Source organism: Branchiostoma belcheri, unplaced genomic scaffold (assembly GCF_001625305.1).
Source record: "Branchiostoma belcheri isolate BF01 breed outbred unplaced genomic scaffold, Haploidv18h27 scaffold14, whole genome shotgun sequence".
Taxonomy (NCBI): Eukaryota; Metazoa; Chordata; class Leptocardii; order Amphioxiformes; family Branchiostomatidae; genus Branchiostoma; species Branchiostoma belcheri.
In genome coordinates, this window is record NW_017802824.1 from 3,023,612 (window position 1) to 3,039,781 (window position 16,170).

Sequence of the window (16,170 nt, forward strand, 5' to 3'; positions counted from 1 at the left end):
AATCTTTTTAATAGCCCTTTTTGGTCGCCGACTGCAAGCAGACTTGTTAGGGGCGCGAAACCTTCTCTTCGTGGCAAAACTCCCTCTACGGCAAAATCGGCCCTCCGCGGAATAACTTGCGTCGCTCACCGAAAAAAAATAACGCGGCCGCCCTACAAGTCTGCGAAGGAGGCTAAGTACCATGGGGGCATTTGTAGTCTATGCGTCTATGAAAGTTATACATACATGTAACGTTACCAGAAATGAGATATACAAGATTATTGTTACTCAAGCAACTGGATTTCAAAATCTATGCAATTCCTTGACAAACAATTTCTGGCGTTTGTAGTCTATGATTAGATGTAATCTCTAGACTTTTAATCATTGTTCCCAATGGGTTTAGACTATTGTATGAAGAAAATACAAACAGCTACAGAACCAGTTGAACCACTACACAGGAATGGGATGGGGGCAAATTAAGACAAGAACTGGAGCATAGAAGGGGCCACAGATGGGGGAGAGGCCACACTAGCTTGAGAGGCCAACATTAAGAATCAGAGGTCTGTCTAAGTTCATTAGAAAAGTGAATTTGTCTATACTACTTAAGTGTATAAAGTGGAAAGGAAGGAAAGTCTCCAATGCCCTTATGCAGAGCGTAGGGTGGTGCCCATATCCATTTCTGTAGCCCTTGGGCGACACACAGTTGTGCAATGCACTACAGCAGGGGGGCTGATCCGCTGGTAGTGCTGTGTGTTTGACCTTCCCACACACTTTCTCCTATGTGCTGAGTGCTAAGCAGAGAAAGAAGTGTGTACCATTTTTAAAGTCTTTGGTATGACCCGGCCGGGGTTTGAACTCACGACCTCCCGGTTACAAAGCGAGCACTCTACCAATTGAGCTATTGCACCGGTATAAAGTGGGGAAACAGCATATAAAGTTAAATTCTCTCACTATTGTACAGACTACATTCTATACTACAAAATGATGTTCATCTTCTGTTTTATCTAAATTACAGTATCGACAAGTCTGTTGTTCCAGGGGAGTGTGGTTATGTCTTACGGTTTCAATGTGTAGTTTATGGCAGCTGTTGCACATGGTACCGGTCCTGTGCCGTTTGTTGTCGATATTTTTTGGAATGCTCTAACTATTGCATGTTACGGTGTCATCTTCATGAAAAGTGACGGAGAAAAAACACACACGCGGCCTCCGAGTAATTATACCGCAGTGTGTACACAGGTGATTGCCTAATACGTACCTGCCCTCTTCTGCCCATGGTTCATCTTCCCGACTGCCCTCTTGGCCATCCCCAGCTCTTTACGAACATGAGCATCTGTGGTATCAAAATAACAAAAAAAAAAAAAAATATGCGTCACGATATGGCATTTCTAAAACCTGCTTTCGTATCTATACTTTGACAACATCTAATTGATTGATTTTCTGCTAACGTGGGAATGAAGAAATGGATTAGACAAGGGATGTTATGGAGGTTGGGTCAGTTGAACAACCGAGCAAGCCGCTACGAATCCAGATTGTCGACACAACTTAAACACACAAGTACTGCAGTCTTCTAGCTACCAGGATTCGAACCCGGTACACCGAAAGACTAAAAGGTCCGGATCCTTTGGACTGGTCAGTAAGAAGAGCTTGAACCCCACTGTTACCCTACGTCCCATTTTCTTTTTAGAATTTCGTTTCATTGAAACACGAAGAGACGCGTAGTACAGTCTGCTGGCTCCCGGGATTCGAACCCGGCAGGTCGCAAACTCACGAACCCAACGGACTAACCGCGAGGCTAAAAGATCCGTGCCCGCTGGACTAGTCGCGCTTGAGTCTCACACTGATCGATAAACAATGACACCTCTGTTTACTTACCGTGGACCAGGTTATGGTCTCCGCGCACTTTCTTCAAGGTGCCCTCCAACTCAGTCAAAGCCTTCCCCGCGGCCGCTGATAAAAAAAGAAGATTGTTTGGAATTCGCTTTTAGTGCTGTTCTCGGTCGTATTATCATAATCAACAGGTATCAATCAACATGCCTCGGATCGAGCGAGCATGTTAAAAAGAATTTGTGCTACTTTGACTAAACAAGCACCGTGAGTTAAAAAAGGAATGTGACATTTTCCCTTTGGTTAACTCTTCAAACAACAAGACAGTTGAAAAAGGGTTACCATGATTATATCAATAGGCAAGAATTGTAATTTATGGTGTCTACTTACCACGCTTGTTTCTCGATTTGCTTGCTGCAGCTTCAGCTGTAAGGAAGGAAAAAGTAGATATTTCAAATCAACCATCTTTTTAGAATCGCTTTTAATGTTGTCAACTTATACACCTAGTCCGTGCGGACTTTGTGGCCAAGAATTTCTTTAGCCAAATATGTTATTCGCAATCGTTCTCGACCTTACTTCAGTAGTCGCGGTGTGGCAGTTTTCTCTAGTTTGGATGCCGGCTGCATATGTTTAAAAATTACATATAGTGTAACGTTCATTACAAGTTCATGCCTTAGGACGAATAGCAGGTAAGAGTGAAAAGAAACTTCCGTAAAAAGCGGCGAATCTACATTCTAGAAGGTAAATTGTCTAAAACTATGTCTGAGGGGTTTGAATTCTTCTGGGTAATCCGTGGAATATATAATGTCCAACTTTTTCCATGATAAAAAGAACATAGCACATGAGACCAAATTGTCGCCTATGTGGTATAAATACTTACCGTCCACGGCAGCGGAGTGCACTATGGCCACCAGAAGAGCCAGGCACACCAGCACGGCTGTAGTCTTCATGATTCCCGTTTGACTCAACAAGTACTACTTTACACCAAGGATGGACACAGGACGTTCGTACGTGTGTGTTCGTGAGAGAGGTCTGTGGTCGTATGATCACCGTGACAACTTGTCTGACTTTTTCTTTGTAATTTGGGTTCTGCGCATGCGATTTCACGTTTTTTTTTTCATACGTAATACGTAATTATAGTGTCTAAAGTCTCACGTCAAAAATTACCCCTTTTTACCGTCACCAGAAAGGAATGGTACTCCCAGGTATAGCCCGGGGCAAAAGATTGTGTGAAGCATTGTCTATTCGTGAGAAGTTCAAATCAGCCTGCAGACTTATTTTCATTCAGATTCGAGGTCATTAGGGAAGATGTATATGATATAAGGTTCAGACATAATTCAAAGTTTACTTCATTTAAAGTCCTAAGAAATCTATACACATGTTTAACACACAGATGGCACCTGACACAGATGAATTCATTTGCATGCTAATTGCTCCTGTGAAAAAAGTTGTCTACATCCCTTTGTAATCCCGTCCATTATTTCCCTGGTGAAGACGTCACAATCTTCTCCCATGCGTCACGAGAGAACAAAAGATAACTGCCGCTCCCATCTTAGCCTGGGGCAAGAAGCTTTTTTTTATAAAGACATCTTGGTACTCTCGTGAGAGAAGGTAGTTTCAGGCTGGCCTATGGTAACACTGGAACATAACTAGAGAGGCCGACATTTGCTTGGGAGCAAATACAGCATATTTCAGTCCATCTCCCTCCCACGCAAAAGTGGACTTTTCCAAACTTACCCCAGTGTAAAACTGGCAAAGATTCTCAAATAAATGAATTATATACAGTAGTAGTAGTAGGTATGTAATTGAGAACAAAGATGCAAGATCAAGCACATTGAATCTCGAAAGCTTTACTAGTCTTATTACAGGTATGCAAATACTAACAATGATGAGATTTGATACATTTTGAAGGTCTTAGGCACATAAAATTGAATGTGTGGGTCATTCCGCATGGCTTACGTGCAATGTGACCTCAGGTAACCCGCAATGGAACACGTGTTCCATGGATGGAACCGGCCATTCTTTAGATAGAACATGGAACGGGTACAGCACTTTTGGCCCTTTTTTTGCTGAAAATAGCCATTAAAGTCCTCCAAATGAGTCATTTGCAAGTGGTGTATGCCAAATATGTGACTGCTATTCTGTAGACACATGTTCAAGGTACCCTTATACCGAATTTCAGATCATTTGGTTGTAAAACCAGGGCTCAGGATCCAAAAATCCATTTTTTGGCAAAAAATGCCCCAAAAAACCTTCATAAAAATTTTTCAAAGGCATGTATCAAAAAAATGAAAAAAACGCCTGGGGGTATTGGCCCACTCTACCTCCATGCCAAATTTCAAGTCATTTGGCCGAATGATGGCGGAGTTGAATCCCTTTGACTGTTTGGCAGGAGGAGAAGGAGGAGAAGGAGGAGAAGGAGAAGAAGAAACACCAGAGAACACAATATATTTCATCCATACCATGGTATGGACTGAAATATAATAAGCACTCATTGCGAGTATTTTGGCGAGAGCTAAAATCACTGAATTAGCAGCACGCAGCATGACCCCTTACCCAACATGTTATAGAGGTCAGTTCCTGTTCTATAGACCAGAGACACGACCGTAGGGCAGATGCCAGTAATAACAGCATGCCAGAGGGCCAGCAGCACCGCATGTAACGTTTTCCTCCCACCCATCCACCGACCCGTGGATTCGCATGTTTTGTTTCACCAAGCCCACTCCTCATTGTCTTCACATGCGTGGTGTGTGAGTGCAGATAATTATGGCAATGTGCATGTCAAAACTACATACGTCAAGAAAGTCACGTTTTTCGTCTATACGTCACATTTTCTTTGGTCAATGTGTGACATAAACGAGTACCAAGCTATAAAGTAAAACGTTCGGATAGATAGTACGACTACGTTACATGCATACATATGGTTATGCGATTTTGGTATCAAAATTAGGTACATGTACCAACAAACGTACGTTTGGGGTTGGTGCGTTCCAAACCCCCAAACGTACGTTTTTTGGTACCTAATTTTGATACCAAAATTGCATAACCATATGCAGTTTGATAGACAGGCATTCCACTTCGTTACACTCCTAATCATGTCACATCTGACCACGATATGGAATGTTCCATAAGGTCACAGCAAGTAAATTTTATGGATGACATCCTCCGCAGACTCCGAATCTAATGCGAGAGGGCGAAAAAAACAAGGAGGGCAAAAAGACAAGGTTCCTATATTTTAAAATTTCGACTCAATCATTGTACAAATAGTTTTGATTCAGTGGGAACATCACATATACACAGTTAGCATCACATATCGCTGCGTCAAAATAAGAAACAAAACATTAAATAAGAGCCTTGTCTTGTCTCCTCTCTTCATATTTATCTGCCACCCACCTTCCGGCATGGCAACAGACATCTTTGCCCATTTTCGGTATGTTGACCACTGTCAGAAGGCAACAAAATTTCTTTTTTTTTTTTCAAAAATTCAGGCAAAAATTAATGAGCGCGCTGATGTCATCCATAAAATTACTTGCTGTGGCCTAAGGTGACTGACCGCGCTATGAAGCATAGTCTGTGTACAATAGGTCACCAGGGACTCCATCTTATGCCTGTTAATCTTAAGGTAAAACTTTGACAACCATAAAGTTGGAGTTAGGTCGGCGAAGGTTAGACATCCAGGTAATAACATACCGCCAAAAAAGTTACTCAAGCAACTGTATATGTCTTTGGAGTTCTTTACCAGGTACTTCGTAGTAGTACCATTGAAATATAAGGTACGCCAAAAAAACAGTTACTCAAGCAACTGGATATGATTTTGGAAACGGTCAGACGTTTCAGGTAGCATCCACTACTTTTAGTCAGTGACAATAGAGAACTTGTGCAGAAATGCGGGTTTATGAGCAGGAACTATTGGTTGATATGCAAATAATTGATGACAGTTTTTTTTTGCGTATCTTCACTATTACCTGGATGTCTAACCTTCACCGACGCATTAAAATGTAACTAGTTAACTATACATGTTGTAGGCCACTGCATGAAGGTACAAATGTTATGTGTTCATGCATGGTTCATGAAGAGATACTAGTAACTTGTAACGACAGATATGCAACGACATCTAGCGAAATCAACAGAAACGACAAACTGAACCTTGAAGTCAACTCCGTCAGTATGCTTTTCAGCATGGTCTTTTCTAAACAATAGTAGGAACTAAATCAGTAATAGCTACAGAACTCCATTCTTCAGCTGCATCACAAGAAGATATGCTGTTCACCCGCAAATGTCATCTAGTTTACGGGCCTCTGTTTTAATTAAAATGTACATGTTGTAGGTCAGGCTAGGTGGGAGACATTTGGTACAAATATATTAATGTTAGATGTCACTTGCAACTACAGGTATGCAACGACATCTACCGAAAGGTACAGGAACTGCAGACTGTAGCTTCAAGTCAACATTCATCAAGCCTGATCTGATTTTAATGTATGTTGCGTAATTCTGCAGACCAGTATTTAAGGTGTATTAGTTTGGGTATTAAGCTGTTCATTGATAATTGTTAATGTCTTTATACCAATTTTAGGCAATTATGATTTTCTTTCAAGTCTGTGTATTTATTTATGAAGGTCCAAATCATTAGTATTAATCTTGTTCTTAAGGCTTCAGAACACAGAATCAATGGGCGACCTCGGGTCTATGAATAGGGTTACACAAAGTAGGACGTACAGCATCCTTGAAGCCTGGCTAGATCGTACGCGTGTTATATATGTGAAAAGTAGCCAATAGTCAACTGCGCTTTGTGGTATAGAAGTACGTAAAGTTTCAGTTGACCAAACGCTTACATCATCAAATATTTTCGTTCAAACGTTGACTTTGATGTTATATTATATAAGAAAGTTATATCAACTCGACGGCATCAGTTATGTAAAGCTACATCAGGCCACGGCAAGTAATTCTTATGTATGACATCAGCGCGCGCATTAATTTTCGCCTGATTTTCGGGAAAAAAAGTTGCCCCCTGACAGTGGACAACATGCCGAAAATGGGCAAAGATGTCTGTTGCCATGCTGAAACGTGGATGGCAGATAAATATGAAGAGGGGAGACAAGACAAGTCTCCGATTTATTGTTTTGTGTTTACTACTACTAAATCGATGAGGTGAAGTATTTATGCCTTTTATATGTGATGGTGGCTGTGTACATGTGATGTTCCCATTGAATCAAAACCATTTGTACAATGGTCCAAGGAGTATCTGAGAAACTCCGACGGATCTTCCAAAACTTCAACATAGCCACTAACTTCAAAACTCACTAAACCCTCAGACAAAGACTGGTACACCCTGCATTTCCCCTCTGGTCTCTCAGTCACTGACGAAAGCTAGTGGATACTAGCTGAAACGTCTGACGTTTTCAAAATCATATCCAGTTGCTTGAGTAACTATTTTTTGGCGTATCGTATTACCTGGATGTCTAACCTTCATCGACGCATTTGTACAATGATTGGAAACCTTTTATTTTCAAAGTTGTTTCAGAAACAAATGGATGATGCAATAGTTCTCAGTAAGCTTAGCACAATATAGGGATCGTTTCTTGTTCAACAAGGCGTATAATGTTAAGATTAAAAAAAAAATCAGGAATCTTGTTTTTTTGCCTGCCTTGTTTTTTCGCCCTATCGCATTAGATTTAGATTCTGAGGAGGATATCATCCATGCAATTTACTTGCTATGTCCTTAGGATAACCTTTGTTTGATTTTTCATAGTTGGACGCACCGGATGATTGTGATATGGTTTCCTTTGTGTTGTGAAAGGGTAGAACAATTATCTGAGGCAAGGGTCCGCCCTAATTTGGTTAGGGGTCATACAGCTGTTTAAATGTCAGGCACATACCATGAGAGTCGCGCGTGTAACGATTGAATCAATGGGGTGGGGAGGGGGGTTCGCTATCAAGTTCGGATGTGCCATAAGTTCGGACGGATTTTTACTGATGTTATTTTGCAAAAGTACGCCGTGTTTGTTGTCACTGAGTTTGCCAATTAAAAAGTAAAATAGTCATAGTCAATGCATACAGGTGTTATTTGCATGCAATGTATAGTTCTAGATACTAGTAGTTATTTATTGTTTTGTCGAAAAACAGAATTTCCCCAATAATCATGATGGCGCTAAGAAGAGGGTCACTTCGTAGCGGCCGCTCGTGCCCGGAAAAATACGAGTTTTGCCGAGCAGTCACACAACTGCTACACACATACATAAGAACATAAAGTTTTGCAAAACAGTAGAAATTTCGGTCTCTGATTGTTTGTTTTGTAGAAAACCGACCCGAGAAAAACAACGTCAACACTACTGTCGTCTGCATTTCCCATGATTCCTCTACGACCGTGTTGATTGTGTAAGCCGGGTTTTTAGAACGTCGAAACGCTGACTGATTGCGTTCGATACAACCCTACTTACGTAAGACAAGAAGTACACACAATCGCAATTCTAACATCAGAAGAAAGCTGAAATATGATAGAATTCAGTTCTTATTTATGTCTACTTGAAGTCATCACTAAGGTCTAAAGACAGCAAAACTACAAAAACGTGCGAAGTTAGGACACACTGTCTAGCGTCGGCCATTCACGAAAGGTACATCCACGAACACTCTCAGTCTCACAGAGTTTGACGCTTGTAACGCGGAGGGTGAAGGGCTCATGAACAGTATGGGTGCATTTCTTATTCTAGTATGTTCTCTACACAAATGATGAAAAATTCAGTCATCAAAACCTGACGACTCTCTGACAACTAGCGATAGAGCGCCGTGGGTTTGAGCGGGTGAAAAAGCGTCCCGGATGTTAGCCCCCCCCCCCGTTATATATCATATATATATGTTTCAATCATATTTAGATGTTTAAGAAGAGAAAGGGGATTTACTACTGCACTTTATGTCATTCTGATACAACGTTGACCAAATATTATCAAGTAATGTATGATGGCAGGAGAAGTACCTACATTTGTAAAGTTGTCCAACATCTATTTGTAACCATACATTACGTTTGGAAACCAAAATTAACTGCGTAACAAAATGCTGTCTAACTTTGATCCCTGATTCACACACCTTTGCTTAAAAACTCGACTCCATGTCTGACATTTAGCTAGAATTAATATACTTAAAGCTTGGTAGATTTCTTCACATCCCTGGGTACCTGGTGAAAAACTTTCTTATGTCTGCTAAGACGTTTCGTGTAGGGGGTTTTCAATAATTTTGCCTTGCCCTGTCCAACGTCTAGTTTTTTTATCGGCAAAAGTGCGGGCAAGATTGACTTGAGTTCGTTAGAGAATCTAGTATTCTTGAATAGAAACATACTAGACGTATCAACTTTAATTTACGGAAACAACCTGAAATATTAATATACTAGTATTTTAGTATCACTTTTTTCTGTATGTAATCCAATACAGTTGAGTATCTTTCAAACCTAGCCATGGAATGAAGTGGCGACGAAGTTTGGATGCATGAAATTAAAGGTATTTCAATTTGTATCTTTGTCAGATTGTGTGTAGCTTTTGTGGACTTCCAGGACCCGAGATAGCACACCCCGTCAATACAAAAGAAGTTAGCAGACACAAAACATGTCATGGCAGCAGTTTTATTCGACCTGGACACTGTCACAGTTTGTAAACAAACACAGGTGATGCCGACTTACATCTACACAAAGGTTCACTACACTTAGAGAGTCACATATACGTCAGAGATAATGGCAATTGTAGCGATATCACAATAGGTGTGTTGAACTAGATAAAATTTCTTTGACCTTTGCTTTCATGCACGATAACAGAACGTTTGCTGTACGTGCAGCTAGTGTAATTTTCCCGTGTTTTAACAAAGAAATTCCGTAAGAATACTTGGAGAATTATGACTATATGCATGAGATTTTACTATATTGTCATCAGAATAGTACGGCAATTAATGTACGAACTGATACAACAATTTTACGTGTCGTGCGATTTCACGCATTTTTTCTAGGAACAGAAATGGGTAGCTGGACTAAGCATAAGAGTAATCTCCAAGCAGATGTTTAGGTGGCCGCAAGAGACAGTATGAAATTGGCCAGGCAGTATCCATTGGTGGCAAATGGATACAGTCTGGCCAATGGATACTGCCTGGCCAATTTGATACTGTCTTTTGCGGCCACCTAAACATCTGCTTGGAGATTAGCATAAGAGTACATCTATGAAAGAAGGCTGGAAACTGGGTATTCGAGTCTACTCAAAACTTAACGATCAAACTAAAGATAGCGTGACATGTGGATGGCGCGGACATGTGGATGGCTGCCCTCGCTGTTAATCTGCAGAAAGACAAGAGCAGAAGAAAAATGAGTTGACTAGAGACTACGGTTCCCTGGGGCTATTCCAGTGTGTGTGTGTACACTCTGGTGGTCCAACGTGTCGTCCACAATCATGTATAATTATATCTAGTCCGCTCCAATTCTCCCTTTACAAAATGCACGTCAGTAGCTGAACGCTGAAGCCTATGTTTACGTACTAAAGAATAAAAAACAACTGCTAAAGTTTGCGTATCAGAATGTACAATTACATGGTGGAGCTAGCGGCTATGTTGCTTTGAACGTGTCCCTTGTTATACGTTATCTCAATGTGTAGTTATATTTCAAGGTAAGGCCATGTTAATTTGATTATATAGATGGCATCCTCTGGGAACCCCAAAACTGATGCGAGCGTGCAAATAGAAAAAATTAAGCAACAAAAAAATTGCCTTCATTATGAAATCTAGGTGGTCATGAAGGTTGAACAAATGACTTAACACACATATTCTATTTTATTGGCATGGTGAACAACATACTCTTCATTTTCATTCCTTCACATTTTCTTCTTGTCCTTTGAAATTGATTTTGGCATTCTGCGATATAGGTGTCGTTTTTAATTTTTTTTTTCAAGTTACGGCATATATTTGCTCTTTTTGCAACGACTTTGTACGATTTACAGTATGGTCGATTTTTTTGGGAAACGGACTAAAATTCATGCGCGCGTGGATGTCATCCATATAATCAAATCAACATGGCCTATAAGTGTTGACTAGTCGACCACGCACCGTTGCGAATTGCGCATTTATTTCTTCTTCAGCATCTTGGTGAAAGCCATGATCTTCTTTGCTCCCTGCGGTCCGACGAACCTAGCCACACTCTGACGCACTGGTGGGAAGATTAGGAAAAAAGAAAATAGCGGTTTTAATCACAGATAACGTTCACTGTCCAGACCGTATATTTATCAATATCTAGTATAGAGTTTGTTTTTTAAAGGCATCCAATGCAATAATGTCAGGGCAGCAAAATAAAAACGAAAAATTTCTGGATGAGAAAATATGTCTAATATGGACATTTACTGCCATATGCCATCATTATTCGCACTTGACGAAGTGTTTGAAATAGCCAAGAAACAAGGTACATCAGGAATCCTTTTATTTTTGGGGTACCACCAATAAATAACTAGAACCAGCGTACGATACATATCAAGCATCCATTTTCGCATACATTTTTGCCTCGTAGGATAGGGATTGGATAAAACTATAACATAAAAAGAATGACCAGAAAAATGGACTTTGGAAATCCAGTTTTTGACGCCCTAAAATCGCATTGGATGTCTTGCGCAATCAGTGTAGTGTCTATTGAAGCACGAACGTCCTTGATTGAAGATTGACGTTTCCCTAATACCGTCCTTTGAACATCAAGACTGCCGGCGCCACATGGCACTTATCGCCAATAGGTAAATCCAACTCCACAGTCACTAAAATATCAGCCCTGGTCCTGACGTAAGAGCAACTACGCGTTTGAATGGCACAGCCAAATTTACCTCTACAGTGTCGACGTGGACGGGCAAGACCTGTATTCAAGATTTAACTTACAGTATCTGACTCTGTAATCTGATGAAAACCCTCATTGTTTGAAATGCATTTAAGGAATCTTAGGGTGCGCCAGTGCGACGTCTTTTCTTTTTATTTGATGCCATGTCTAGATAAGTAGTGTAAGGAAACGGATAGACAAATGGGCCACTGTTGTCTCCAGACATTCTATCGCTGGGGGCGCTGCATTTAGCCTGTCACCCATTCAGAACCTTCTCCCCGACTACTAACCAACCAAGGTTGGCTGAAGTGCGGGAGAAGTTTGGCCAAATTTAGTTTCCGCCTACTATTCTTATACCAATCGAATCGAATTTGAGTCAAATTTGAGCTCCAAAACACAGCTAATTTACTCCTGAACATGTACCAGCCAACTATTAGCCTCTACAAGGCATTGGGAGGCGGCTGGAAAGAGTGGAAATTGGCCAAATAGAGAGATAACATGCCGGGGTAGTTAGTCCGCGGTAAGAGAACAGTTTGCCGGCAAACTGTTATTTCTCTATTTGGCCGATTTACACTCCTTCCAGCCGCCTCCTGAAGCCTGGTAGAGGGTAGCCAACCATGGCATAATCTCCTGTCAACACCTGAATGTTTTAACGTTTTTAATCATCATTTGGCTGGCCCAGGCGAACACTATCCCGCCACAGCCGACCTTGCTCCCGACTTACTCCCAACCATGGTTTTCGCACTTTTGTCTCACAGATATTAATATGCTATGGGATAGGCTTGATTCAACTCATAACATAAAAAGAATGACAAGAAAACTGAGAGAAAATTGACTTTGGAAATCCAGTTTTGCCGCCCTGAAATTGCATTGGATGCCTTTAGCAATCAAAGTACTTATTCCTACTCCTAACTATATAGTTGAGGGACTTCGACAGTGTTCGGGAGGCCCTATTCGGCTGTGTGAGAGACAGGGGCTTCAGTGGATATCGCCGCACGTCCTGGGGGATAACCAACCTCCACCAGGCCTTTCTACGGGAATACGGAGCGTAGAATTCGGCAAAAAAAGAGAGTAAAATTGCCAAGGGAGTCCGGCCGCGGGGAGGTGGTTTCTTTCCCTCCGAAGGGGGATACCGCTCGGGGGTTGGGCCGGACTTGCCGCCGGTACACTTGGGCGTAGTCCCCGCTAGTCTGACCTCCTCAGGTCGGGTCGTAAAACTTACTGACATCGATATGTCCGACCAAGACCACCGTGCCAAAGAAAGGGTTGATTGCTAAGGCCCGGGGACTGTGTTCGCCTTGGACAGTCATTTGCTCGACCGGAGTAGGTACTAATTAACTAACTACAGTTTTAGGGTTTACACATCGAATGTTAGAGAGAAGACTTGAAAAATATTCCCAATATCCTGACGAACTAGCCTTAGTGTACATTCTAAGCTTCTTCTCTTCCAAATAAAAATGATGTTTATTTGACAAGAACATGCAATGGCCACGCCGACCAATCTGTGGACTGCGCCGTTATTAACAATAGTTTGCACAAAAGTTGCAGATATTCTACACAATATTACTTATTTACTTCACCGTGGCATAGCGCCCAATACTCACTGATCAAGTCAGCTGTTCTAAAATATTTTCAGAACTCGCAAAGGTCTCTTTATTAAATACATTAAATATTAGTATGCGTCGATTGTTCTAAAACGTTCATGCTAAAGAATTTGTACCATGTAGCATCCCATGTAGCGTTTAATCATTAGATACCATTAGATAAGGTTTATAGTTTAGAGAAGTAAAAGTGATGAAGACGTGTACGTACGTTTCATGTAGTCTTCAGAAGTCATGGTCTTAGAAGCACGCTTGATCCTTTTCAGGGTCTTCCCCGCCTCCTTACGGAAATCAACATCTGAAGACAAAAAAAAACAATAATCATCATTTAATATTACCGTAAGTTTAATATAAATCGTGTTAGAACTGTGCGTAGACTAGTATTTTTTTTCTGTTCAACAAGTACAGTCCCTGTCACATTTCAGAACCCTCCCCAGACCACCAACCAACCAAAATGTTGGCTAAAGTTCGGGAGCACTAGCCCGGCCAGATTCAGGCTACGCCTACCTTCCGATACCGATCAAATCAAATTTTAGTTAAATTTGAGTCAAACATGACTGACTATTATACATCTACCACTCCTGACCCACTCCCAACCACCAGCCAACCATGCTCCAACCCCCTCCACACTCCCGAATGTTTGGAACATTTTGAAACATTCGGCTGGCGCAGCCGAACAGTAGCCGACTACCTCGCCGCACAACAGCCGACCTTGCTCCCGACCTACTCCTAACCATGGTTGGGGGGAATTTGGCAGTGTTCGGGAGGACATACATATGTGTGACAGGGGCTTACAACTTTAATATAGCAGAATTAACGTTTTAAAGTCACAGTTTCAAAATCAGAACGCGCAGCAAACAAACGCTAGTTACAGGTCGTGTATAGTCGACGTACCTTCCAACAGACTCTTGTCGGCGCCCGCAATCCTCTCCAGGTTATCCAAGTCTCGCTTCTCGAGCTGGCTCTGGAGTATTTCGTTCGCTGCAATAAGAAATAACAACTCTTTAAGTACGGTAAAATTTTCTTAGGGTCGCTCCGCTAACTGTAGGTTGGTGTTTCTACATCGCTACTAGTTGGAACAGTGAGGTTTCAAGTGCTGACGGGTCCTGGGCTTTTTGGCCTGGCGGGTATGGTGCTGCGTTTGCAAGCTAGCGGCCAGAGTTCGACTCCCCCTTAATGTTTCTGAGTGTTTCCGTTCTGCTCACCCCTGTACGGTACAGTGCATTGGTTTTCAATCAAACCCGGGCCTTGGCGATGAGAGCGTCAAACCCTAACCACTTGTTACACGTACAGTCAACTGGTTAAAACTGCAAGAAATTAACATAGTGATTATCATGGCAAAACTAGAATTACTGCTATTCAGCTCTACATATAGGGCCCGGTCTCATTTCCACGGTAGCTGCAACAAGTACATTGAGGGCATTCTGAGGGCTTTCTTGGATATGAGTCACAACATTTAGCTGTCGCATGACAGAAAAAAATCCATCCTTTTTGACGGTCGGTTTTTTTTTGTTTCCAGTGAAGTTTTACGGCAGAAGATCGATAAATGTGACCGCGGATGAATACACACCTTCCCCGGCGAAAACAACCGCCACCAGGAGCCCCAACACCACCAGTATGGCCGCAGTCTTCATGTTGGTCGCGGTCCGCCAGACAGTGTAGCCGTACAGTTGGAGTCAGAGGTGTGATCTGTTCGAACTTGGCTGTGAGCCGATCTTAAAACTAGTCTGCTCCCAACAACACTTCTAAATCTTGCCTCTGCGCATGCGATCTAGAGTTTTTGGGGTGTATTCACGTGTGGCCAAACCTGACACTGACGTCACAAATCGTTGCCGAGGCCGCGAGAGAAGACTGAATCACACATGATTGATGTTTGTCCACTCTCTGATCTGTACGCCTAGCCTTAAGGCGACCATTACGCTGTCATTTGCTGACAAGGCCAATCGACAATAATATCCTTGAAATCCTGCCTCAGATCTCACTTAAAAGATGAAAATATATGCACTATAGTTTTTTTTAGAGCAGAATGCACTTTTTGAGTCACTGATCATAGATATATATTATCAAGAGATTAATATTTCGCGCGGAACGTCTTTGAACATAAATTATAGAGCTTTATGATGAATGCCGTCCGGTAATTATCTAATTACCCTAATGGGATGGAAAGATCCGATTTCGTGTTCTTGTCTGATGACCTGTTGACACCGCAGTCTGGACACGCACATTTTATATTTTTGCTTAGGTGACATAACGTTAACATTTCTATGTATCGTGTAGTATGCAGTTTCTGCCACTTCCGATGTTATGATGAGAGTAAAGATATGAGGTAGAAAAACCCGAAGGTGAATTGGAACAGGTACGACGTAGTCTAACTAGCCTGAAGGCATGCGGGTACAGGGTCGCCGTTCTTTATTCTTTATTCTTTACTCAAATCGGCCTGGAGGCTACTTTTAATTGAAGTCAAGCCGGGTGCGCCACAGCCGCCCAAGGGGTAGATGGGATTCAGTATCCGAACCCCTTGTCACACACGACCGAACACTGCCTACCCCCCATCCCCCTTAAACCTCAATTTCCCATCTAAGCCAGTCTAGCGGGGACCAATTGGCGCACAGCATTTAGGCTTAGCGCGGAACAATAGGCGCCCAGCAAGTTCAGCCACGTACGGACGTACAAAATTCTGAAAAACAGTCGACTTAAACAAGGACTGAGCCGCACCCTGCATCTGCTTGGAGAATCTGATGACGAGGTGTGGTCATGTGATTATAACACATGAACTGTTTTCAACTGCACACCCAAGCAACATTATATCTTTTCAAAGTTGTCTTTTAATCTTCTTAAGTTCAATGAATATATTAAAACCTTACACAAACACTGTTAATTCTATTGCCCTCCTTACATGTGCTGCGGTCTACCTTTGACTATTCTAATTGTCCAAACTTGCGCTCTTCA

General features: G+C 41.8%; 2 protein-coding genes across 2 annotated transcripts in view; both read right to left on the reverse strand.

Annotated features, from left to right (window-relative positions):
* LOC109464711 overlaps positions 1–2,863 on the reverse strand; it is a 4,238-nt gene extending 1,375 nt beyond the window's left edge. Inside the window, exons 1-4 of the mRNA XM_019761772.1 lie at positions 2,684–2,863; positions 2,194–2,229; positions 1,852–1,926; positions 1,235–1,309 (exon numbers count right to left, since the gene is read on the reverse strand). Coding sequence (XP_019617331.1) covers positions 1,235–1,309; positions 1,852–1,926; positions 2,194–2,229; positions 2,684–2,753 — 256 coding nt within the window. The 5' untranslated portion in view covers positions 2,754–2,863. The remainder of the gene's footprint in view (positions 1–1,234; positions 1,310–1,851; positions 1,927–2,193; positions 2,230–2,683) is intronic.
* Positions 2,864–9,916: 7,053 nt separating this feature from the next.
* LOC109464599 lies at positions 9,917–14,991 on the reverse strand. The gene is made up of 5 exons (XM_019761606.1): positions 14,792–14,991; positions 14,116–14,202; positions 13,433–13,519; positions 10,873–10,972; positions 9,917–10,111 (listed from the first exon to the last, which is right to left on the reverse strand). The coding sequence occupies exons 1-4, from the start codon at positions 14,853–14,855 to the stop codon at positions 10,890–10,892; spliced, it is 321 nt and encodes a 106-aa protein (XP_019617165.1). The 5' UTR covers positions 14,856–14,991; the 3' UTR covers positions 9,917–10,111; positions 10,873–10,889.
* Positions 14,992–16,170: the final 1,179 nt, after the last annotated feature.

Excerpts from the sequence above, each read along its gene's own strand:
- LOC109464599 (XM_019761606.1), bottom strand. The coding sequence starts at position 14,855 with ATGAAGACTGCGGCCATACTGGTGGTGTTGGGGCTCCTGGTGGCGGTT. Across the intron at positions 14,203-14,791 it reads GGTTGTTTTCGCCGGGGAAG|CGAACGAAATACTCCAGAGC; the intron begins GTGTGTATTCAT and ends TTCTTATTGCAG. Across the intron at positions 10,973-13,432 it reads TTCTGAAGACTACATGAAAC|TGCGTCAGAGTGTGGCTAGG; the intron begins GTACGTACACGT and ends TCTTCCCACCAG.